General features: G+C 36.0%; 1 protein-coding gene across 3 annotated transcripts in view; it reads left to right on the top strand.

The window, feature by feature from the left end:
- Positions 1–27,728, top strand: part of LOC150078422 (cytotoxic granule associated RNA binding protein TIA1-like) — a 695,656-nt gene that overhangs the window by 200,861 nt on the left and 467,067 nt on the right. For all 3 annotated transcript variants that reach the window (XM_090385386.1, XM_090385385.1, XM_090385387.1), the window contains exon 3: positions 19,426–19,483. In XM_090385386.1, coding sequence (XP_090241512.1) covers positions 19,426–19,483 — 58 coding nt within the window. The remainder of the gene's footprint in view (positions 1–19,425; positions 19,484–27,728) is intronic.

Genomic DNA, 27,728 nt, shown 5'->3' with positions numbered 1-27,728 from the left:
GATCGACAAGGCTCTCATCATGTACTCCCTCCTATCGTGTCTGGGCAGAATTGCAGACACTTTTAAATTCAACCCTATTTCACGGCTTTTTTTCAACAGTGACCTGTACTTGTTGAGTAATTCAGCCGGTCTCCTACTCTTAATATAATAGTACACAGCATTGTAGATGAAGGTTAGGAAATTAAGTTATAATTTAAGAAATGGGTGGAACTTGTTGATAGATTTGGGCCAAAGGAGGCCCCCCCAACCTATCAACCATTGACCATTTTAACTATTTTATGGTAGTCATTATCAACCACTGACCCAGTATCAACAAATGTTGGGTCAGTGGTTAGAACTGTCTGGTATTCTAGCAGGTAAGTAAGCCTCAGCCTGAGCCTCTCTATGAGCTGATCGGCGCACTCGAAAAAAGGAACCCCACTGGATTATGGACATTACATTTTTTAATAAGCAATATTACTTCACTGTTTAATAAAAGTAGGATTGGCACAAATAGAGAGTCCGGGAAAGAAAGTCAATGTTCCATTGATAGAATAAAGGTAAATTAATCAATTAAATAGTCACTAATAGATTCAGCTGAGTCCACTAAATAGAAGCGGTTGCAGATCCATTTAAAAGTTTTGGTCTTTACAAGAGTGGTGATTTCGGATTTCTGTTATGCCCATCATATCTTCAATGACACCGCTCATGCTACTTTGGAATATAATAAGACAGAAATGGAAAAACGGTTTTGTTCTTATAAATCTGTACGTTATTTCTTCTCGTGTGAATGCAGATCGTTCTGGAATGCATATAATTTACAAAGAATTATACTGACACCTCATGCTCTTATCGCTGTTTCTTACGCAGCCTAATTATAATAGCTAAACGGTCTCTCATTGAATGATTTCCATTGTGGTAACTTGTACTGTGTTTTATATAACCTTTTTATGTCCAGGACTACATCATCTATAATTCTAGCTAGTGAAGCAGATCTTCAAGCCGTCACATTCATTGAAATACAGTATATTAGAAGTGATATGCACAGCGCATTATTAATAGACCCATTAAACTCAACTAGATGGGGAAGGTGGAGGAATATCAAGAATTGGATGATATCTGTTTCTTTTCAGAAGAAATATAAAATAAAAAAGCCAATAAAACTTAAAATATTAAGAGGAACATTCACTTTAAATAACAAGACAAGAAAGTGAAATAGTTTCTTTTATACAGAAATCTATTTCTGTTAATTTCTATTAGATTGAGTCGAGTATTTCGGTTGCAAAAGCCCATACTCCCAGTTTTTATCCGCCTTTCAATCAAGGAATCGAATCTGACATGGTTGAATTCAAGGAACACGTCTACGTCGTCCGTTGCTTGAATTTCTTAAATCACATTTGCGCTTCGAGGAACCCTTACAATAACTCTGTTCGGGTTTCTCAATTAACATCCCATAGTTGCCTTTGACACAAACGTCGGCGAAATGAATTTCGTCCATTCATGTTTCTCAAAAGAAAACCGTTTATTTCCTTAGCGAGAGTTCGTCACGTTAAAGACGGGTAATGAGAAACGATGCCGAAATCCGTTCCGCCCGTTTTACTTAAGCGTGTACACCAAAAATCTGCGCTGACCTTTCAATAGAAATCCAACGCACTTTACGAAGGTGCCACTTTTCTCTCTTGACAGCCACCCATAGCAAAACTTCCGACTTTCAGAATCAGCCAACTTTCCACGTTCTTACTGCGCTACATACAGCGTCGTTGTGTCGTGATTCGAGACTCGCCTTTTTCTTTTATTATTTTCTTTCCAACAACCTACTTCACGTCGATGTCGTGAAGCGGAAAGAAACTGAACAACGCTACCGGAAACTCGCTTACTCGTCCCCCTCATCGTAGCTTCTCAATAGCGCTATTTTTGTCTCGCAACATTCCGGAAGTGGTGGATGCCTCAACCGGAAGTGGGAAAAATGACGTGTGTTTTGGAACTAACCTGACTCCAGAGCAATGCATCGAAAGACGCTTTGCTAGTTATACGTTTATTTACTAACAAGGAAGACGACTGGAAAGAATACACTGTCTGTCCTCCATCCACTAATCTGCAAATTAAATGTTTTCATTAAACCCATGCGGACTGCAAGAACTCACAACAGCAAGGGGCTAATAATTAACAGAGGACTGACATCACTAGCTGCAGTTGTAAGTTTTCTCTTTTTGTACTATTTTTAAGGAATTTTTATATTGGAAACCACTAAATAATGAGCTCCAAAATCTTGATTTTTAGAAATAATTGCCTCCGAAATTTCTACAACCACAATTTCTTAAAATTGTGATGTGCGCTCTCCGAATTTTGGCTTCTTCCATCTTGTCTCGTTCAAAGAAATACTGTAGAAGAGATTGCGCAGAATATCCGCTGAAATATTTCCATATCTTTTGAGACTTTTCCTTTCTTTCTAGATTATATGAAATGAAGGTATACTCCCCTTTGGCATGTCCAGCCTTCAACCCAAAAAGCAATAAATTAAAGGTGATGTTTGTAATATACCTAACACTGTGATATATGGCCCATGGGCACGCACAGTCTCTTTACCTTGTCTCGAAGCGTAGTAGTTTCTAGGAAGCAACTGCAAACAGTACGCACACTAGCAGTGGAAAGTTGTGATTGAGTTGTAAGGTGTATGCAGAACACGTGCCCCAGTTAATTAGCAATTATTCTGTGTTTATAAATGTTGGAGATCCGAAGACTCGATCTACAGTTAAGTTAAAATGAGTTCAGTATAATTACATCCAGTCTTCTCAGGAACCTGTTAATGAATCAGCACCTGTGGTCTATAAAACATGCCAAGGGTTAAGTAAGGTGTAATTATATGGCACTCTGGGTTCCTGCCTTGCCTGTCGGTACACTGGACAGGAAATGAACTCTCAACAGTTGCGCAAGGGGGACAGGTCACTTTACATATGCTTTTACTCCCATCCTTATCTCTCTCTCTCATACTAGTTACATTTTCTTCTACCTGCTATAGAGAAGGGAAAGAAGCATTTCGATCCCTGTTTTTTATTGAGTTATTCCACATAAATTAGTAAAATTTAAACCCTTAAACTCATCTTTAAACCACGAATTCTTACTGTTTGTTTGTACATTAACAATAACCAAAATATTGAGTTGCATTATTGTGCCTTCTTGACAGCAGATTAATTGCGATCTCTATCTTTCCACGCCTTTACAAAACTACCTAGATTCGAATCCTGGCTCGAAGAGAGGAAGTTTTAATCGGCGTAATTCACCCCCTAAACAGGGTTGATTATTCTCATGTGAAGTTGGCACAGTTTTCGAACCTCAGAAACTCGGGTTTTTCATCCAACCAACAAATATGCAAACATAGTACACTGATAACTCAATGCGAAATATGACAAAACAAACAAGACTTATTAGTGGAAGAAGAAATCATACATTTATACACTTTGGAATCTCCTGTTTATTAAAGATAAATTTAACTGATGTACTCCAGGCTATACACAGAATCCTGGAACTTTTACTTTTTCAGTCTGAGGATTAAGTTGCACTTCATCGACTACAAAAATTTTACTTAAGTTGGTAGAATCTAAGGAAAGATAGAAAGTAAGAGGAGGGAATTTTTATTTGCTCTTCACGGTGGTATTATGACCTTGGTACATTGCCACTTTCTTTCAACCGTTTTCCAAGAACTTTTGTGCCATATACCTAACCACTAGAGCAACATAAATGAACGTACGAAGTATTTAAGTGTTTTCCCAGGACACACTGCTGTTTTGTTCTCAAACCTTGCTTACTTAGCTATTAACTAACTTAGTTCCAACGACATAATCAGAAATCTCTCTCTTGGAAGGGAGTTTTATTGATTCCTACCAAACCCATTGAGTGGCTAATCAGCATTCATCGAGTCACTTTCGAAGAAACAATTCCATCTTTACGATTGTTCATATCGGACTCACTTCCCCCTTCCCTGACTTTCTCGCTAGGGAAGTGAGCGTGCTCACCGACAATACATACATTGCGGAAGTGCGTGCCGTTTTATTAATTGCCTTTGTTAACTGGTTGCTACCACTGGAACTCGAGGCCTCACTACAGGCTTTTATTGTTTTTTCACTGGGGACCGCGAGCAGTTAGAGAGCGGATAAGATAATAACTCTGTCGGCAACACCATTCCTTTACGAAATCCAATGGAATTTTTACAAGCATCTCCTAATTTGTCTTAATATTTAAATAACCAAATTTCAGCACCGAAGCTTTTAAGAATGATGCAGAGTTTGCCTCTGTGTCATTTCGTGTTTACTGGTGCTCGTTTATAAATAAACCCAATGAGGAAACCGTTCGTGTAAAATTGTTCTCCCTAAATTGACATATGCTTGAATATTTCAGTTGATTCTTCGACTCATCAATGGCAGATACCTTTTGAAATATTTTGAATTGATTCCATCCCTAAAGTATTCGAGGGTTACTGTATTTATCGTCAAATAACTGACATTTTTTATTTTAAGGTGTCAGACTTTGCCAAAAGAGAGCTGACCATAACGAAATCCCTCTCTAAATAGACTGAATCTCGTTTACCAAAGTGCTAACCCTAACCATTTTCATTCCTCGCATACATCCTCTCTTTATGCCTTTTCTCAGTATCAGGTAATGAGATACGGTTTCCATTAATTTCTGTAACAGCCACTCGCAAAGCGTGCACATACCACAAACGGGTCTCAAAAATGGACAACAGTTTCAATTCGCGTGGTCATTTGATGACGAACTTCCTGTTTCGTGTAAAGTCGACAGTGTATCCTATTTTTGCGGCTTTGTCTTTGTTCTAACAATCTCGTTCCCAGAAAATTGATTACGCCCAAACTAATGAACTGGGAAGTTGGAAACTTTTTCTCTATCGAAAGGGCGTTTCTTTTTTTTTTTTTTTTCCTCCCTCTCTCTCTCTCCCCTTTTTTTTCTAAGCTGCCCAGGAGTTCTTAATGACCCAGTGGCCCTAAAAGAAACGAAACCCTGAGAGTAGAAACATTCATTAACTGTTCACCTTACACTACGGAAAATACAGAAAAGAAACATTGGACCAATGAAGTCCGGTAGCAGCGGCAACACGAGTTCCCACTACCTCCTAGTATTGGCTTTAAATCTTTTCAAGAGAAGTAAAATTATTGACTCTTATCGTGGGTTTAAAAGAGAATCGCGACATCTTTCAGGAACATGCCTCTTAACGGTTACATGATCCCGCACTCATAACGGATTCTTGACACTGCGGCTAAGTGCAGACATCTCTATTTGCATTGATGGTTGGATAGTGATGCGGTGCCATCGGAATATTTGCCAGTGGATTCTGTTATGACTTCAGACACACACACACACCGAAATTCTTTGATGCTGCTTGGTTTGTTATAAATGCTTTTATACAAAGACCATTTAGCATCCTCAAAGTCCCCGGTGATCGCATGACCTTTTGACATATTTAAGTGCTACTTATGTCGGTTGCGATTATTTTCCTGCGACTTTAGAAATATTTTAGCAGACATTTCACCAGCAGAGTAATTCTCTTCCTCAAAGGAATAAAATTAAGCGCTAGTTTTATATGTTTTGCTTATTTTATTTCTGAATAAAATGTATATTATACGCAATAGTATATTTTATTTAATGGAACTCATTATCACTGTCCATCTACATCACTGCCTGGAAAAATCTCATGAAAATCGTACAATTTTTTGTTTAATTCTTGGCCGAGCTAGTTGCGATTCAAGAGAGGATTAGACCCCTTTCCCCGACAAATTTTATTCATAAAAACAGGGAAACAGACCATAGATCTCCTGCAGTTTATAGACACAACACACAGATTCCTCATAGCTGTAGTTTTCTTGACACAAAAGCAAACAACAACAATTCTCTCTTCTACAAGGTCTATTAAACAATTTGTTAAATGGAGGCTCATTTGTTAGAATAATCCTTAGATTTCAGATGTTATCTCCTGTAAATCACAGATGGTTTACGCATTTTTCATAATTTCTATTGTCCACCAACTAGATTAGTGGTCTGGACATCCCTCTCCATCATTTTCCGGTGGCTTGGTTATCTTCCCGAGATTTGTTTTTGCTCTTGGATACCCATCTTATTTTTTTTATCTTCGTGTTATGTCCTTTCGATATTAACTATCTATCGATCATGTTATTCTATATACAATATGCTATTCTTTGTGCTTTAAGAAAGGCTTATGCCGAGAGTTGTCTGATATATGTGAAGATTTAAAGGATATATGCTGGCTTAGAATTGCACAAATTCTTTTTCTTATGCTAGCTTATGACAAGAAACAACCTCTCTAAATCTATATTAAAGGGCAAGCAGAGGAAAAGATTTTTTTATCCTTTTTTTCGAAGATTAATTATTTTAAGATTGTCGATTTTTTTCTTATTTACTTTTATTTTAATTATATTATAGATTAGCAACGATTTTATTTAGAATTAAGTTATATAAACTGAATAAAGCATTTGTTAATTTTAATACAGTCATCCTCTAGCCTAAAAAATTGCTAAAATATTGCATTAGTAATAATTTTCATTTTAATTTGCTTTAAGTTTTTCTTGTTGAAGGCTATTAATAGAAGATATCTCAGAAATTCTTTGACTGATTGATAAACACCCACCCACTATTTGCATTAACATTTTTTTTTTCGCTGAACACTACTAATATTTTACTTTCTGCATTTTGTAATGATCGAGGTGATATTTAAACATTTGTTTGCCAGAATGATGATTAAATCAGATTGTGTAATTTTATAAAATTGAATAAGGTTTTTCAATCTTAAAAATATGCAAAGAAATTCAAAAATAAAATAATATTAAAATTAATATTACTCTTTGTGTAAAATAATTAAAATGCGAGTGTTTTCTTTTCCAGTTTTCTTTCTATTTGATTTAATTATGACAACTAAGCATATTTCGAAAACAAGATTATGTAAAAGAATATTATGCATAAGTACATGAGATCCACAAACGGATTATAATTTATCTTATTCGCACACGCTTTTTGTAAACAAAATGTATAAACTAAATGGAATTGTATTATAGATATAGATATTCAAATCATGATACCTTTCTCATTTTTGGCCAGCACCCTCGAAATTGTGGTATGACAAAGAAGGGCACTCTTGTCCGTTTGATAACCACGGTTCCGACACAGCATTTGGTACTTATTGCTGTATCTATTTTTGGTGGACTCTGACATTAGAGATTTTAATTTCAAACAGACCAACTTTGTTAGAGATGCTCTTTATTGAGTTCACCGAATGATCGAATATTAGTAATATACACTGTCCTACTATTAATATCCGGACACCTGCTTTTAGACAAAAAAGAGCTTTTATTATGCCATTTAATATTTTGTGCTGAAATCCTTTACTTTTATAACGGCCTTCAATCTTCGCGGCATACTCTCAACCAGCTTTTTATAAATGTCAGGTGATATGTTCTTCCACTCGGCCTTTAACGCAGCCACCAATTCGGCCTTATTCTTTGGGCTATCTCGAAGTGCTCCTACCCGACGATACAAAACATCCCAAAGATGCTCGATAGGGTTCAGATCAGAACTCTGGGCTAACCAATCTATTTTTCCACACCCATGTTCTCAAACGACTCTGTTACAACCCTAGAAATATGGCATGGCGCGTTGTCCTGCTGATAGAGGTATGGGTCATCCTCGAAGTATTGCCATAATGTTGGAAGTGCATAATTGTCCAGGTTGTCCTAATATTGCACAGCATTCGTGGTTTCGTCGATAACGACTAATGGGCCCAAGCCAAACCATGAAAGGAGCTCCATATCGTCACATTGCCTCCACCAAACTTTATTGTTGTGATGACACAATCAGGAAGGAACTGTTCCCCTGGCATTCGCCACACCCAGGAATGGCCATCAGACTGGTAGAGTGCGAACCTCGGCTCGTCTGTCGAGAGGACTGTTTTCCACTGCTCCACACTCCAGGATTCGCGCTTCATACAATATGTTAATCGCGTCTAGTATTTGTTGAGGTGATCAATTCTGTTGAACTGTTGAGGTAATTCTATTGAACGTATCATCTTTCATGCCCACGATTGCAATTGTCTGTTCGAAGTTCAGTGTCCATATTTATAGCAGATTCTGTGACGTGTTACATGCATTGGACCTGTTTCCTCATCTATGGAGGGGTGTCCAAATATTAATGGTAGGGCAGTGTATATGGCTTGCATGTTGAACATTATTATTCTAAAAATCATTTACAATTTCGTTCCTGCTCTCGTTCTCTGTTAGAAGTTCCACTGATGACTGATTTCAAAGTATTTTTCAATACGTGTCACTAGTTTCTTGGAAATTACGGTTGGATGATATTTAATAGTAAATTTTCCGATTTATTACAGTACAAGAATGTCATCCTACCAACACCTTCAGTGAATCCACGGTATCAGTATTCCGGTATTATAATCATAACTCTGAACCATTATATTCCTCAACATATCGCGTCTATATTTCTTGTCTTCAATAGCCCTATCAGTGTCAGTTTCGGTCGTTATGTAGCTCTACAATACAGTAGGAATGAAATCTATCAATCATTTTAAGCATTCATTTTTTGAAGCCTAATGATGACACGGTCTCCAACAACAGCGCTGGTAGTACAAATTAATCTTACTTATCGTACTGTTTTGGTAATTTGTTTTTATTTATTATGCTAGTTATATTGGAAATGCTGGAAATATATGTAAAAAATGTTAACACTTAAGTAGGAATGAAGTGTTCGAAGCTGGATCTTGTATCTTATGAGTCAACGCTCAGGAATCGACCTGGCTTTCGTTATGGTGTTCTGCTTAGGGTTGAACATATAATTCAAGTATATAATATCATTAGATGTACATTGAGTACATCCAATGATATTATAATGTACTCTAAGTTAGCGTACATTATAACAAAAGTATAGTTGGTCCAATGCTGCACAGATCTTACGATAACTTTATTATTGATTATTAAACAGAATTTACTTGTGTGGGCGAGAATTTTGTTAGGTAAATAAAAATATTTTTGTTGATAAGCTCTGGGTAATATAACGTTATTATCTGTGGAGATACTTTAATGGAATTTTAAGAATGTTGAATATCTTTTGAATCACTTTGTAGAGTGATTCAAAGAAAGCTCGGTCCATAATATATTTTCAGTTTCATTTCAATTATAACCTCTATTGTAATGATATTTATACTAATAAATTATATTTCAACAAATTATTGCAAACATAATTATGAAAGAGATTGCAATAAACTCTTTTCACCACATTTATGGTTTAAATTTTTGATTCCTTCGATATGTGAAGATTGAATATGTTCTCTTCTTTGGAGAACGATACGCTGTCTTTGTTGTAAACAAAACACTAGTGGTTAGTGACGAAAGCTACCATATAACCACAAAGATTCATATCTAGACTTTGATAAAACATTTGGAAAAAGTTGGAGTTACTGGTAATATCCTATACTGGATCGCAGGCTGTCTAAGAGAGACAGGAGATAAAGGGGTCATAAATGATCACTTTTTAAGGTGGCCTGTTGTAAAAGTAGGATTTTTCTATCGTGCCCCCTTGTTCGCTCCTATTTCTGATTTTCAGCATCAATTGACGAGGGTATCCAACAGAAGCTGTCTAAGTTTGCTGATGCTTTGAAGTTGGGAAGGGTAGTAAACAATTGGAGTTCATTTGGAGAAATCCTGGAGTTAGGGAAAGAGAAGCTAAAAGTAGTTCAAGACGCATTTTTTTGTTTGTTTTTCTTAGTTATCTTTGACAGGAAACTCTAACCGGATCAACCCCAATCGACATTTCAGCCAGTGCGCCTCCACTAGTTGAAATGGCGTATTAGCGACAAATTTGAAATATATATTTAAAGAGCGGATATAGAAGAGAAATAGCCCTTATTTCGTGTGTTCCAGTGTTCTTTAATAAGATAAGCGTTCCTGGGTTTAATCTTCCACTCAATTGACGGTGTCATTCCAGGGTTAAGGATTTCTTTACGATGAGCCTATTATACTAAAGAGTTGTTTCACTGTAACGCCTTGCGCATCTGTGGCAATCGACTAACTCAGCTTTCATGCCTGGAGCGTAATTAATTCTTTAGACAGCTTTTATAATCTTTTATTTCCATCAAAATTGTTTCAATCTTTCATGCCACCAATTGTTCCCGATTACTCTTAAGCAAAATCGGCGTGCGGTAAGATACGCTATGAAAGATAAGTGACGTTCTGGTTAGCTGGGCCTAAAAGAGCATGCATTCTTTCCGCAGATGTTTTCATTACTTGATGTTTGGTCGGTCGTGCTGAATATTTTGGTTCTTTAGAGACACATTTTCGGTAGCCAAAACGTCCGCTGTTAGCAAAATATACGCAGGATAAAAAGAAGAATTATGTCTATAGGGAAAGAGAACCCTAAAAGTACAGGCAATTATGGTATTGCAAAGAGATCGTATAAAATATTTCTCATATATTATTTAAGGATGAGGAAACTGTCATACAATACTTTTGAGATATGAGATAAAAAGAAAAGTTCGTCTGCACACGGGTGTATAAGTAAATTAGTTTATCAAAGAGCGTGCATATTAAAATCACCATCTCTACACCCGCCCTTCGCGTACTGGTATCTCCTGAAAATGAAAAGTTTTTGACTTTCGAAAAGTGAGTTAATTTCTGTTGCGAAGTGTGCATCAAAAGTTCTTGGTTTGTTACTAATTACAACTAACAAGCGTTTTCCTAGAGGTGTCCCTTAATTAGCCTCACGTGCCAGGGGCTTCTGATGATTAGCGCATTATCAGTATTTTAGGTAAAGGACTGTAAGGTACTGTACTTAAGATGAATTGTTAATCACTTTCCTAGCGTGACCACTTCCGGAGGGTCATTTTGTTCTTCATTAATACCAGATAATTCATATAAATTTTGCGTAGTGCTGGGCCTTCCCATTTTGTGCACGTGCGGAAAAAAAAAAAAGAGGAAAAAGTCCTTAATGGTTGCAGTCTCCGTTTTTATCCCTTGTGTTTATCTCTTGAGTCATGCCACTGTGATTCCCTTAACGTCTGGAATAGCAAATTAACTCTACCAGGAGATTATCACCAGACATACTAATTCCACTTTTAGTATGTGGTCTTTCTGTTTTTCTTCTTACTTTTTTTTTCGAAGAAGAATCCTGATTAGGTGCAGTAATTAGACCATTAAGGCGTGTCCCCATTTCTTGTTCCATTGTCGGAATGTTCTTCTAGAAATTAAGCAAATATTTCTATAACTTCAAGAAGTGGCCCGGAATGATTTTATTGAATTATTAGATATTTTGGAGCAATTAAAAAATAGTTTCTTTTAGATAATCGGGAACTGATATCAGTTGCTGATGCGCTCGTATTTGTAGTATGAGACGAGTGGGTGAATGAATGAGGTCAACCGAACCATATTTTGTTTTTCTGAAACGGTATACAATACATAACAAGCTGTTCAATTTTCTATATTCTTGTTGTTATTAAATAATTTGAATTAACCAGATTTTCTTAGTACTTTGCCCATGATTAACGATGTCCTTTATTTGAACTAAAATTCGTGGGTGAGTCAAGATGGAATTTGTTTTCTAATTTTCACAAATTCTCGTTAAGTTATTTTTTACTACATGTAGTAAAAATTTGCTTGTAGTTTTCGAGGTAAAAAATATAGCAGCATCGTGTGGAGATTCACTTTCAAGATGGAACCATTGTCCCCATTTTGCTGATGTTGCATATCAAAGGCCATTCATTTTTTTCCCTTTTGAAGAGATACAAATTGGCAGAATTGATAGCTGCTTACCATATAATCGAAAAAGGAAAGTATTGGTGTGAACTACTGAGTTAATAATCGATGGATGAACATCGACTTGATATGCTGATCAGTGCGGCACATGATATAATTCAAAATCCAAAATTGTTTAACTTATTCAGAAAGAGTGATGCATCGATTTATATGAAATATTTAATAAATTGAATGTTAGTCAACAATCTGATCGTAAGGCACTGGTTCCCTGGCATTGGACATCATGCTGTAGCAGGATAATAATTGTCTCCATGTTTTCCAGACTATTGCTAGAATCCATCCAGAAATTGAAATATCAGACTTAATTTTAGAACATCTCAGTTATGGAGATAGTTCATATATCATAAATATGTGCGTCATATTTCTAAAGGAACCAAACTGCATCTTACAGTAATTTCACTTTTTACACCCATTAGAAAAGACAGCTTCCTTCCCTTCGGTTCTTTCGGACTTTTTTAATCCTTCAGAAAACTGGCCAAGCTGCCAATTTTCCACGATTCAAGTTCCTATAACGAAGGTGTGTTTTCCATTAAACTTCTTCCAAATTGTGCATGAGAACACGAAAAGCAATCTTGGATGGGACAGTGGTGTAATGAATACGTGTATACTGAGGGCAGGTCGCTGTGTTACTCCACAATAAGGCTGAACCCAATGCATCCACTTTCATAAATTGAGTTAGTTTTTCCTTCAAGCAGTCCTATTAACGGTAATTGAAGGTGGCTACTGCTGTAATTAAGTTTCAGAGGAACTCATAAAACATGCTCCATTATGTCAGTGGTTCTCCGGACAGACGCTGATGGTCAGATCGGGGAGAAGGCTAAAATCACCTAACGGCTTCACTCTCGTGCTACGGGCATCTTTATTGGGGGCAGAAGGAGGCATTTATCTGCAGAAGAATGTGGTCAAATGCTCTAACATCGTTCTCGTGCAGTGAAATGATCTTGGAGAAGATCACCATTTTCTTCATCCCATACACTCCTGAAGAAGAAGTGTAGCTGCTCTTTTCAATGCTTTGACCCAGTTTATACCACAGTAACACTTTTTTATTACTTTCAGCTAACATTGCTGAATATCTGAAGTAAATAACTTCAGGATTTTTGCAAAGAAATCCAGTTTGGTAAAGTTCTTAGTTTGTGAAGACCTTTCAGACATATTGAGTACATGTAGTTTTGCTTTTCTTTTAATAGAGCTGAGTTCTGCTAAAATTCAGCTACTGATTTTAGATAAAATGAAGCAAATGATCGCTGGGATTTATAGTACACACCTAAACATCGAAACTTTTCAATTAACTTTTATTGTGAAGAGAACTGCGACTTCTTTGGTGTATCGTAATTAGACTTTACTAATAGCTGTGCGCCAAATGTATGGAATAGTGTTATATGGCCTGCAATAACTTGTTGCAGTTAATCACCCAGCAGGAGTAATTGGTTATTAAGGGAAAGCCATGAATCCCGTATTAATAATAGCATGTCCCCTTTTATAGCTCTCCATGTAATATTATTTCGTGACCGCCAAACCAGAAACTGCTGAGGCAGGTCTTGTCCCCAATTCCATGTATCCGTAATGTTTTATGAGAGTTTTAATAAGGAGGGGGTACTCTTAACTTCTGCATAACAGACGGAATACTGCATCAGTGAAAAATGCTCAACCATTACAATATACTACAAATCGAAATTGTAAAGGCGGCTTGCTGTGTTATCTGGTTACACCACGTTGCGTGTGACATAAACACGAATTGTAAAAACTTCATCAGTACCTGCCTAGGTTAAATAGCAGTGACTTTCGAGTTAGGGTGCATTGATCAATAAACTATGAACTTAATTGCCGAACTGCATTGTACTATTCATTGATTATATTAGACATAACTGAGTAAGTATTTTGGACTACGTATAGTCAGCCATCGATCGCTGGTATAATTCCATGGGTTGTGATTTGCATCGCTGTACACGAAGAACCTGTATATTTTTGTTCTCTGAATGTTACACCAACTCCATTGATTATGATGGATAATAGATGATATGTTTTTAACTTCCATTCTGAAGCACAGTGCGCTGAGAGATATCGCGAGGAAACAAATAGCAATGTGGAAAATTATGTTTCTGCTAAAGTTAGCCCTCGCGGATAGATAGCACAGTTGTTACGATAACCGCCCTTCCACACCGGGTAGAAATGATTGCGTTAGCATCCCTTCTCGACAGAGAGGAATTTTATTTGATTTTTTTCTCAAACGTGGCCGAGTTAGTCGGTCTCGACCGAGGGCGGAACCTAAAGATATCAGTTTGTAATTTATGCGAATTATGCAATTTATTATGCAAAAATAGGTTATACTCTGTTTAATATTAAGTATTTAATTACTCGAAATACATTTATTATATAGGCCAGTTATTGTGGCTTTTGCGCTATTTGTTTTTTGAAAAAAAATAGTGCAATTGGTATTAATTGCAAGTTAAAATTGTGTTGAATAAATCATTTGTCCTTTCGCTTCGTTGACGACCGACAGGCCTGTCCATCCAATAGCCAGGTATTAAGCTAACATCTTAGCTGTAGTTGTTGAACCATTTATATAAATAATGATTCTGCACACAACGGACGACAACCAAGGGAAAAGATATGTTAAAATGTCCGAGATGAATTCTTCCTATCTGCCAATGGCAGAAATAGTAATTAACTTGAAATATACCTGTTGGAATGAGGGTAGCACTCCGCCCTTTCCTTCCCTTTTGCAGCCTGTAGTGTGTTCATAACTATGTTGGTAACAAGTCATCTGTGGTTAGACGCAAATTTCTGATGAACTCCTGGGAGTGATAGGACGTACAACTAGTTCCTAGTCTAATCGCAGATACAGGTTTTGGTGGGGAGGGGGAATAGTTGATAACGTTGTGGCCTTCACACGACGAAAAGCCATTAGTAGATTAGCCAACATTAAAATAGAGCAATAAAGAGCTCGTCCTCTAAGCATTATTTGTGCCATCTGCTTCATTCTAATGATAATTATGGCAGCAAAGCAACAAATTAGCGAACCTATTGGGCACTGCTAAGATCATTGCAGGAAACCAACCAATTGGAGTGATTAAAAATCCACTTTAAATAAAGGCATTATTATAAATCTCTCACGTACGCATGTACATATCATTTTTATTTTGTACCTTTCATAACTGCGGTTTATGGGAAAGCTCAAAGACTTCTAAAAGGGTTTTCAAGCAGTAACGGAGTTAGTCAAACCATTACAGAGATGCAGGGTGCCTACCTTTTCCCCGAGTTTCGGGAGAAAGGGAGGTACCTTGCATTTTATTATTATTTTTGTTTAATCCAGCAAATCAACATAATATACTAATGGTTCCTGGTCTTTTGGCATGGTCGCTAATGGAAAAAATCCGATTCACCTCAACTCCAATGAAATTCTGAACTTCAGATTATCTTAAGTGGTAGCACTTTACAGCATTGAGTCATCTATGAATACTTTGAGTTTGGTCCATTCCTTGCATGAAAAACTAAATAAAGGCCAAGAAGGCTAGATGCAAGGAAGTCTAGGTGAGCAGGACAATAATCATCTGAAGTCAAAAACGTGCAAAAAAACTATCTAAAATGAAGCACACAACAATATTGACATTGCGAGTCATTATTAGCTGAATGTAGCGGATAGTACTTTCTGTTTCCCAATGTTTACTTAAGTACATATTTGCAAAAGGAGATATAATTATCGCTTTTTACGTTGTAATGGCTGAATTAGTTTTCGGCTTAGAGGAAATCATACAGATTGGATCGAAATCGATTTTTCTGGAGTTGGAGGAGTTTGATTTGGATTGTACTTCATTTGTACTAATGAAAGTAATGGGTGGAAGCTCCATCCATAACGCTTTTAACTGTCTCGGTAGTTGGTATTATTATCTTTATACATCTATCAATATTCTATTAATTGTTATTAACTGTAGAAAAAGAAAATCAAGTAATTTAGGCCATACGCATCATGCAAAGAGCTGTTAAACGTCCATTGTACAAGTAGGGCATAGTCCCATTGTGTATAGCAGTGAACTAACTAGGTTTGCTACTTAGTGCATGGATCTCATAATATGAAGGCACTTCGCCTCGAGTTGTCTTTGTATTGCACTACTCTAAATAAAAAGTATTCTCCAACGTTTATTGCCATTTACATCTGGCTATATGTCGTCACTAGTTCAGTTTTGCATGGTGCCCACCTACCCACCGAGGAAACTCCAAGCAGGATTAAAATCTGGGTAGCGGTATTCACTTTAAATAAATTGCAACAAAAATGTCGAATAAATATTATTATAAAGATCGTGCAGCATACGATTCAAAGACCACTGCATCTGTGCTATTCGAATTCTTAGAATGGCACAGATGTCGGTTTTCCTTATTATGAAAACTGTAAACAAAGTAGTTCTAAGCAGTGATCGCAGATCGTGTGTTGACTGTCCAGTTTCTTCCAAGACAACAAGCTGTTATATTAAAAATAATACAAGAAGTTGTTAGGGATATGGTGTTCTGTAGTCGACGTTTAATTACTGTTCGACTATATAAATTTTGAACACGCGGATATTTTAAGAAAGCCCACATTGCTTGAACGTGCTTGACACATAGCAAAATGACGTGCACGTTAAATATTTATGATTAACCCACTTGCTACCGCAAATTTTGCTACGAGTCATTACACCACTGCCAGCATTTCTAATGGGGTAAACCTAATTTCTCCAAAAATTTATAAATCACGTGGCGTATGTAATAAATTCTCTATAACGTATACGGCTTAGGAACAGTATGTCGCCATTATTATTTCAAGGGAGGATTATTAATAACCGTGTTTGACTAAATATAAACACAGAAAGCTGGTCGTTCTATAGAATTTATTTCTCTTCACTCCATTTTTGAATTTCACTGAACTTTCTAATGTTTGGCATAAACTTGCCTCTTTTTATATAAAATTAACACGTAATATTAAGTGGATTAGGAGAATTGTTCGATACAGTTTTTTGTTTCCATATTTTTCTCAATTTAATTAACGATATTCATGGATTAATAATTTGCATGCGTGACGCCTTAAAGTTAAGCCTTTCTGTTAAGATTCTTTGCTTCCATCGTACTTATGAAGCGAGTAATAATATTGTACGAATGGGGATATAATGAATATTTAGTGTAAAAGTCAAAGAAGAGACCGAATAAAAAATGGATTTAATACTTTTTCTTTTAAATTTCACTTCTTTGTCTTTTGTCTACACCCTCAATAAATCCAATTTAATCCAATCTTATGTTAAAGCATTTTAAAACGATGCACATTAATTACGCTATAGTTAATCCTTTATTTCAAGCGGAGAATCCCCCTTACTCAAGGGAATCAACTGGGATCCGTAGTTTGTTGTCGGTCCTGCGAACTGTCACGAAATAAGCATTACAGTCACACACACACATACCTGATGAACACACACTTGTATGATGGATCAATACAGTTGCAAACTCATTTCGTTATTTTAGTGGGTAGAGAATAATTAAATAATGGCTTGAACAGAGCAATGCGATAATTAGAAAAAGCAATTATGACTACCGTGTAAAATAAGTTGGATGGAGACTGTATCTTCAATTGTGATTAAAGCTCGAAACAAACAGTCGGTATCTAATCTAGGTTGGAATCAACAGACTTTATTTCCCAAAACTTTACTCGCCAGAGACTGCGCTGCATTTATACCTTTTAATTTACCGTTCCTGACCTAGGCTTATCATAGCATACCAAATTTTAAATCCGATTGGCTTAGTCTCGTATTGCAAATGGCATAGGTAGTATTAAATGCTTTCACCTTTTATAGAAATGCCAACAAATTAAATAGCTTTATAAATTGTCTTCCCTAATTCCCTCGGAGTTTATTCGAAACTGGAGAAATTTTTTTGCAATAATGAGATTGATTTAATGTAATATTTAAACGTACATGTCTTTCTCCTTCGATTAAAAAAAAATAGTTCAAATTGCGTTGAACCTTAGCAGGTTTTAGAGGCTAGTTATTAACCTCTCAAGCCTGCTTCTCGTAAGTGAACTATTCTTCCCTGAGATTTTATATTTGTGTTCTCCCCCCCAGGTTCTCGTGTCACATAGGAGGGAGAACAAACTTTCCTCATTCATTTTACTTAATCGCTTCAGCGCCTTCCTCAATCAGATCTCTCCTTATATGTCCAATTGTCATGTTTTGCTCAAGTTATCGCTTTGCTCACGCCCTTCTTTGGACTCTCACCAGAAGTTGTATTGCTTATTTCAGGTGCGATCTCTAATCCTGCATACAGCATTCCAAGACACCATGTGCCACTAGCCGCCTGTTTACACTGCTGGGGAATTTCATGTCGATGGAATCGTAAAATCGTTTTCGTCTTAAATCACCTTTAACTCCTCCCCACTGTTAAGTTTTTGATACAGTTAAGTTCCTTAGTGAGAACCAGATCTAGGGTATTAGAGCCTTCGCCTCCTTGTTCTCTCTCTCTCTCTCTCTCTCTCTCTCTGGACTGGACATTTGATGAACACTTGGACTTGACAACCAATTTGTGACGTTAGGATCACGATGTTGATCCAGGCTAATCACTTAACACAACTAACATAACTTTACACCACATTACGCAAACATATTCATCACTACACTGATCGGCTCTGCTGGGTACAGTAGCTTCACAAACTCGCAGTGGAGTTGGCAGAGTCTATCTCGTGATTGTCCTCACCCAAGTAAAAGAATGCTGTATCTGTATTATAATTGTTTAAGTGTTATTATACTTCATTCTCTGCATTTCCTCTATGATATTATCTGTATCATAGTGGAAATGAATGGCAGAATTTCCAAAGGTTGGCAGGGGCTGCCTATTGTAATAAATAAATAAAAAATATCCTTTCTATATATATATATATATATATATATACTGTATGTAGAAATTTTCATATAAGTTTATATTCTGATAGATTCATCAAATTTTAGTTTACTAATCAATTATATACAGTTCCAATAATATTTCAGTAAACCAAACTGACAAACTCTCTCTCTACATAAATATCCCTGCCTTCCTATGTCTGAGAACTGAATTATAAGTAAAGTAATTTTATCTTGGCCTTAAATTCAAAATGACATCACATTTTATTTGTTGAATTACAGTTCGGTTCGATTTAAAACAAGAAATTCGAAGTAATGGAATATCATTTCAAGAGCATTCTAAAATTTGTTATGAATTACTTATCACGTCAAAGAATCTCATCTTTTTTTGTTAACATTTTGTAAGGTTTTATATTTATATTCAGGCAGGATTTTCATGGTTCCAAATAACTTATAGAGCCAAAATCCGTCAAAACTAAAGGATTAACTTAGAGTACTCGAATTTCTGTTGTCCTTTTGTACTTACGAATATTTATCTTCAAATATTTGGCGATGGAATATTTTCAACGATAGAACAAAAAAAACTGAAATATCTTTCGCAATATTTTAAATGAAAACAATGACAGGTGTATATTATAAGAGTTTGTGCTCAGTAACTTTTTTGTTTTTTCTAGATTTCTATATTTAAATATGTTCTTCTGCTCTCTAGCTTGTATATATAACACTCATAAATAATATTTTTCTCTATTCCGCAGGAAATGAAGGTGAACTGGGCCACATCCCCAGGCAACACCCCCAAGCAGGACACAAGCAGTGAGTTATGATTTTCGTTTCCGTTTCTAGCTTTAAACATCCCCTAGCATCAAAACTTGTGCGTTATCTCTTGCTTGTTTTCGCGAGTTTCATGCGCAGCAGGACCAGAGGTAGATAGATGAAACAAAGAACAGACCGTTTCACCACAGATCTATCGCTCCGTACAGCTTTATTTAACTACACCGCCGTGGGACTACAAAAGTTCATTCTGCAATGCATAGAATCACAGATACTCCATCCATCAACCTTCTTTTTACATCCCTGCTTACATAATCTCCTCTTGATTTCTACAGCAAGCGTGTTTCGACTACGGGCCGACATGCTCTCATCAAAGTAGACTTAAACAGCTTACAGCGAGCGTTCCATCCTCACCCAAAAATAATAACTTCTCTCAGGAAAACCAGTGGACAAAGTAATTTCGTAAACCTAATTTGAGTGCATTTTTCCATTTTATTTTTTCTTGTACCGTGGAAGTTGAGTTTTTCCGGTAGGGGGCACAGACACCCAATAGCTTGTTACAGTGGCCATCGGCAGATTAATAGAAGCCTTCACTCCAAAATGGAATCTTAAACTTATCTTACCTGTTACAGAAAATTTATCTTTTCATCTAATTGCTTTATTTTTCTATGGATAACTAAAATTGCGCGGGTTGTTTTTTGATGAATTGCACAGAAATTTGTCAGAATTGATGGACCATTTTGGATACCAACACTTTAGGAGTTTACTTGTCTGCACCTGTTTTATTTAATAGTTTACCTTTTTCTTTTTAATTTTTGAAATCTAAAACTTTCATCAGATGCGTTCAGTTTCAACAATGGAATCAATTAATCAGGTAAGTTTGTTGTAAATCTAAGTTGCATAAACGTATATATTGATTTTAGTAATGGAGTGAAGGTGGATGTTTAGAAATGTTCCTACTAAGGGTATTAGAAAGACTATGCTTGCATTTCTTCACCACTGGTAGGCATAAGAGCAAATACTTAAGAAGCAGATGATTATTTAGATGTGCTTTTATGAAAAATACGTTTTGTCCACAAAAGAAGTTCTTCAAAAGTGTGTCTATTATTCTGATTCATGCCAGTGATAAACTGAGAAATAAATGATGGGCAATATTTTATGCAGTAGATGGTGGATAAATACAAAATTGATGCCAGGGAAAATGGACCATCTTGTGAGAGCACTGCGCTGAAATGCACCACAAACCAATAAGGATGGACATATAATGCAGGATATTTTTCCAAAGCACTTTTTTAATAATTGCAATGAGCTTTAATAATGAATGCTATCACGTGCGTGTGAAGTGGTTTGCAATTATGTTCCTTGTATCCTGTAGCTGTTCTGCATGTCGGCCACTACTACAGATACACTGAAGAGAGCTAGACTTCCTTACAGCAAGTTTTAAACAGCTTACTATTGACTCGTAACTGAGAGTATGCCACCTCAATGAATTGGATTAAGGGCAAAAATATTTTGGATTTTAACATACAATCGGACTCCAGAAGACACTCCTATTTTGTTTCATCTGTCTATCTTTGTTGAAGTTCCATTTGACGCCACAGGCCTCTTCATATATAAAATTACATTGAGTCAAGTCTGAAGATCATCACCAAAATAGTTTTCGATCCGAAGCGATGAACAGAAAGATTCTACCTGGTCTTTTCACGAAGAAGATAACTTCTCTACTTATACTCTGCCATCTCGTTCCTCTGAAAGCAGATGGAACTGTGGCAGATGAAACGAAGACAACTTAGCTGATGTCCTGTTTAATGTTGATTGTATTCGACCAGAATGTAAAATACATATTCCACTCGGAAAAATGAGAGAAAAATCCAGCTTGTTTTAATATTTAATATGATAAGTTGTTAACACGATTAAAGATATGAGAAGATCTAGGTGGTGTTATATTTTATATATATTAATGTACTGGCCTGAAATGATTAACTGACTGACTGCACTATCAAGTGATTTCTCTTTTGGGGACACGCCTAGCATATTCTGATCGAAAACTCCGTTATCATTGCAAAGTATTAATCATCCGAATAGAAATATTTATTCAGTGTTCTTTACATGAACTCGAAATATGACGAAAAGGAAAAAAGATGAATTTTAAATATTTGTGAAAATGTATTTGTAGCAGTTATTAAATTGAAATCATTTGTTTAAATATAAGGGTTGTTTAAATGAAACATTAAATTATTTTTCTGTTATATTTCATACTTTGACTTTTATCCCTAAAAGGCTACAAACAAATTCCGAATCCCGATAAAAGCTTTATGGGAATTTAGAGTTTGTCCTAACTCCGCAAATTCATCTCCCTGGATTAGACTTCAGACAACTGAAACTTAAACCACCTCTTACTATAATTTTATAATCACTGTCCATCAGAAAATGTTTTTTTTTCTAGAAACCAAGCCTTTCATTGCAGATACTCCATATGCTCTGCTGCATCTGTGTATTCATTTCTAACACATGTGTCTTGGGAGCTTATATAGTTCATGCCAGCTTCCTCCTTTTTGATATTTTTACATTTTCATTTGAACAGCCCCTTTATATGTTGGCTAATTGCATTGTCGAACAATTAATAGTATTATGTTATGATATGATAATTCATTTCGAAGTTAGTGATAAATATGAATCGCTCTCCATAAAATGAAGTAATTATTTAGGTTTTGTCTTGTACGCATTAATATTCTTTACGTAGTATATTAATTTCTGTTTATTGCATTTATACATTGCGCAACATAACTGGCCTCTGATTAGCCATTATCATCTCACAAGAGATGCTGGGGACCGACATTAACATCTTCGCACAAATTCTTGCAGAAATAATTTATTTCAATTTGGATTCACGAATAAGATTTAGCTGCCGCTGTTCTTTACTTAATACATTACTTAGCGTAGTTAGATTTCGTGATCGGAGTTGCTGGCATTAAAATATCGATTAGCAGTGTGTGTGTGATGTCGATAAAGGCTTTGTTTGAACAATAAAAATTCCACCGGTTCCTCAAGAGTCGGTCATCAGGTGCGTTGTAATTAGAACAATTTGACCATTAAGTGTTAACAAAATCCTATTCAAACCAGTAGCTCTTCTGAGTTACTTAAAAATGGATTAGAACTAAATTATCTTTCTGGAAGTGTATATTTAGTTTCTCTCCACTAGACCTCACCAGGCGATGGGTAAAGTATGTAGCAAGAATACTTGGTGTGCGTAATAGTTTTCTCCATTTCACTAACTGTAAGAGCGCATAATTTAGGAACCGTTGCAGTATTCATGGTTACTTTAAGATTTCAACCAGTTGCGTTAGTATAGTTGTAGATAGAAATGAACGGAATCTAATAGCTGTTACTTTGTAATGTATAATGACAGAACGGATATTTTTGAAAATGTATTATTATAACATCTTGAAAACTGGAAACTTGCTTAATTTTGAAAGCAAATTCTATAAAAGGTGGTCATCACAAAACGATAGATGGAATGTTCCAGTAATCAAGAGGAGCGTTTTAGTGAAAACTATAGTAATGCTGAGTGGATAAGCAAAGCAAATTCCATACTGTGTGCATGCATCATCCGTAGTACTAGAAGTGCACACTTAACTTTCAGTTTAGAAAATCGGTAATTTATTAAATTTTATCAGTATATTTCTATAATTATCGATCAGTGCGACGTTGTGAATTGGAATAATAATTATTAATTAGTCAAGAAATCTTGTTGAAGTTTTATGCGGCTGATAAAAATAAATCTTCTCATGAGAAAAGAATAACATGAAACCATAGACAGTAAGTTAAAATTTCACAATATATATTATCCGAGGAAAACGAAAATTTTAAAAGAGTAATATGTATTTAAACCGAAGTATTAAGATTTAATAAATATTGTAACCAATCAAAAGCTAATCCGCAAGTTTTACATCTTTGCATACTGATAGGGAGTAAATTTATCAGATTGGCAGATAGCATGGAACCACACTTCTAAATATCTGGATGACTAAACCCACTACTTCTTCTTCCTCACCATTTCTGGGCAAAGGAGCATTATTTTCTTTGAAGATCAAACGTTCTGTATTGCCACCTCCATCAATAGGAGAGAAGATGTTATCCCTTTAGCTTTGCAGGTTTCTTATTCGAACACGCAGAAAACAGGGTGCATATGTAAAGAAGTTGACACTGGGTCCGTGTTCCTCATTTTACAGATACGTGTAGAATTGCGATGTAAACTCAATCTGTACTGGTCAGTAAACATTACTGATCTCTGTTGTCTTCCAGAAACAACAGAGATCAGTAATATATACTCTTTCCTTCGAATTTTCGCGGGAAACAGTTTGTCTTCAAAGATAAACATTTTCTGTTTTGGGATCTTCAAGGGAATCAAGGAAACCATACAATGGGCACGCATAAAAGCTTGGCGCGTGAAATGTGTGCGGGATTGATGCAGATACCAAGTCAGGTTTTGAGAATTTTACTCAACTGTCCTAAACGGAAATGGCAGATTCGCCATCCTTTTCTACATTTAGTTGCTATCAGTGAACATAAGATCCTTGAGAAGTTCCACACTTTTGTAATCAGTTGAAACCGTGTCTATGTCGCCCTACGTGGCTGGCCAGTCTGAATCCTTTTTATGACTGTTCATTGCAAACTTCGTTTCTCTGTATGCCATCAAGTGGGTTTTCCGGAGGAGAGGAAGAATTCGATTAAATCGGCATGTTCAGCTTACTGTACAAGAGATGTCATCTCGAATAACACCAAACTCTTCCATTTCGTCACTTTTGAATTATACTTTTTTTCTCCCGCGAAAAGTAACTTTGAAATGTACATAAAAGTTTTTGGATATATCACAGTATTATTGCATTCTAATTAAAACTGCCCCCCGTTCTTGGCGAATTCAGTATCTGCTCGACAGATATTGAAACAATGCACCTTAAATTATGCTACGTTTTTTCATGGTACCAAGATTCAAACACTGAAAAGCTCTACTGTATTTTTATCAGTGTATTAATATACGTGGGCCATAAAAAGAAACAAGAAACTTTTATGCAAACACGTTGAAACAGGGAGATGGGCTTCCCTCGTCAAGACGCGAGACCAAAACTTTTAATAATGGTGTGTTTACTCAAAAAAATTAGCAAACAAACCATAACCGTACCATTAATCCAGTGTTGTCATCCGCAAAGATCTTTTTACGCTGCATAAGGTCATTCATTTTATCCTTCCAGAACTGTTACATTCATTAATCCTACGTACGCGGCTTTGCAAGATTGATTAGTGACAGTAAAGGATATGGGCCGAGTAAAAAGGCCCCGCCCACAGAGTACCGTGTTAAACTTGTTGACAGAGCGGTTTTTACTGACTCGAAACATCTTGTCTAACTGTAAGAGACTGGTAGGAAGGAGAGAGAGAGAGAGAGAGAGAGAGAGAGGTAGATGGGAAGGATATGCCAAGGCAAAATGTGCAGACTATAATAAAAGTTTAAGGGATAAACGTCACTCCAGTTCCTTAAAAGAGTGGATACAGCGCTGTGTTGGTTTGCCATACATGATGTCAGTCATGTAGAGGGCAATATTCTTGCTAATCCCTCCCCACGATAAATAATCAAGACAGGCTTACACCCTTGCATATCATATTTCAGCACTTCCGTTAAGTTGTGCTTCCTTGCTGCTTTCGCTATCTCATAGATGAGTGCAATTTTTAATATTTTCTTGGCAAATGTGTTTATTTGATATTATGTGTTTATATGAACTGGTTTATATGATATTAAATAACGTTGATCAATGCCTTCATAAGCTTAATAGTTTCTTTATAAGAAAAAAAAAAAAAAAGAGTTGCACTTCCAAAGGTCTCCTCTTCAGTATTTAACCCAGAATTCATTGGTATTGTCTGGTGGGAATTTAAGCATCCTTGGGTAAACGCCTTGATATTTAATGGACTTCAAAAGAACTTGATAGGGACAGTCGGTGCCAGTGTCAGTGACAGCATCGATGGCGAATTGTTCCTGCACAGCTGTCGCAGAGAACCCACTATAATGCAGAGTTGATGACGCCTATTTCCAGTAATGAGATGTGTCGAAACATTCGCCATCTGAATTCCTTAGTGATAAAATTTTATAGCAGCATTTCTAGCTGGGTTGCACATGCATCCCCACTATAAATGTTGAAGATATAACTTAAGTCGAACATATGTAGGATTTAGTCAAATGATGTTCAAGATACGAATCCCCCAAGAGTATGACGTCCAAAGTACGACTCGGATTTTTCTTTCAGCAAGAGAAAATAGAGCCATATAGAGTCGCTGATGCCCATAAAAATCCCTACAACAACAGCAACCAAGGTACGAATCCACCAACAGTATGGTATTGTTATCCAATTTGCGAATCCACCACAGTAATTACATTCTACATGAAGTACGTTGGATCATACCCGAAGTTCATTCCTGTGAAGATTCAAAACGCCATCATTTGGATGTTCTTGGTACGCTGACGGGTGATTGTATATTCGAATTAGGATATTAGTCCCGCGATTAAAATATTTATTGTGGAACAAAAGTAGTATAACCTACAAAATCAATACCTAACTTTTACTACTGATGCAATACCACAACAGACTTTTTTTAATTTTGAAACAAAAAAAAATATTAGACATGTTGTGGAGAGTTTTACAGATCGATATTTATCTGAGACTTCATTCGTTGCTCGCAGTAATTATAATTGTTCTCTTCTGTTGATTCTCCTATAATGTGGAAATAGATTACAAATTAAACAACAGCATTCCTAAATAGCACTTAAAATTATACTTTTAAGTATTTTATGTATATATATCTCAATGTGAAAAGATAGTAACTAGCATCAGTTTTAAATTTAGTGAAATGAAGATCTGATCATTGAAATGAAGAGTTAAAAGTATGTTAAAAGTAGATAGATGAAAGTATATGTTAAATGGTAATTTCAGCTTGAGCTTCCAACGGTTATCTAAAGGCGAGATTTGTCTGTTTCTAGATTCAGATCTTTACCTACTTTCGTCCTCTGCCGAAAAATTTATATATATATATATATATATATATATATATTAATAATGTTTTGTGTGTGTATATATATATATAGAGAGAGAGTAAGCATCGGCAGGCTGAAAGGCAAAACCAACCTCATGTTGCTTGAACGTAATGTAAGCTACATTTCGAATGCAAATTGAATTAATAATGCAGCAGCAAATTGAGTAAGCCTTGCGCGATGAGAATACAACGAAAAACAGCGCTGTACATTGAATTTTAAAAAATATGAAGAGCTACCTTCATATTTTTAAAAATTTACATTAATTCCTAAATTTCATATTTCTATAAATATGTATATATCACCAGCTAGTAATGAAGTAATTTAATTGATATTGCCGTGTTGGACCGTGTTAAGTAATGCCATGAGTCTATGCGTATTAAATAAGCCGAAAAAGGGATTAATCAATTTTATATAATTTTATACACGTGTATGCACATAAAATTTATATATATATATATATATATATATATACTGTGCTGCCACTTTATTAGGTACACCTTCCTAGTAGCGTCTTGAGTCTCCTTTAGCCTTCAAAACAGCCAGAATTCGTCTAGGCATGGATTGAACAAAATGCTGAAAACTTTGTGCAGGAATGGAGAGTACCATGTAGACATGAGTGGGTCCCGCAGTTCCTTGAGATTCGACGGAGGTGTAGGCCTGCAGCGGACTGCCCTTTCCAGCTCATTCCAAAGATGTTCAATAGGATTGAGATCCGTGGACTGAGCGGGCCACTGCAGCAAAGAAAAGTCATTGTCATGTTCCTGGAACCATTCCATAGTGCTTTATAGAAGCCAAAGTATATTTCGATTGTCCAGACAGTTTAGTGCAAGTTCGACAATTTTTTTTTGCAAAATTATTTAAAATTTGGTAACATTTTAAATTTTATGCATCTAAACTGAATGGCAGTTATGTTATAAACATACGCACACGCGTGTTGATTAAAATATTTATATATCAAAATATTTAAACTAATTACCGTCTTTACGTATTGGTAGGTACTTTGAAGGGAACCAATCCCTGTCAATGCACGAATAAAAAGTAATTAGTGGAATCGCTATCTGTTTCTGTGAACCTCATACTGGCATTACATAAGCCTAACCATGAATGCTCAAAAAGTAGCTTATAATGGAGTAGAATTAAAGATAATGAAGTTATAAAAATGTTAGGAGTATTTTAATAAACATTAGGGACCGCTAATTTTGCTGT

Source organism: Mastigoproctus giganteus, chromosome 11, assembly GCF_048544385.1.
Source record: "Mastigoproctus giganteus isolate SK-2022 chromosome 11, ASM4854438v1, whole genome shotgun sequence".
Taxonomy (NCBI): Eukaryota; Metazoa; Arthropoda; class Arachnida; order Uropygi; family Thelyphonidae; genus Mastigoproctus; species Mastigoproctus giganteus.
Note: the sequence above shows the minus strand (reverse complement) of the source record. Positions and strands in the feature narration are given on the sequence as shown.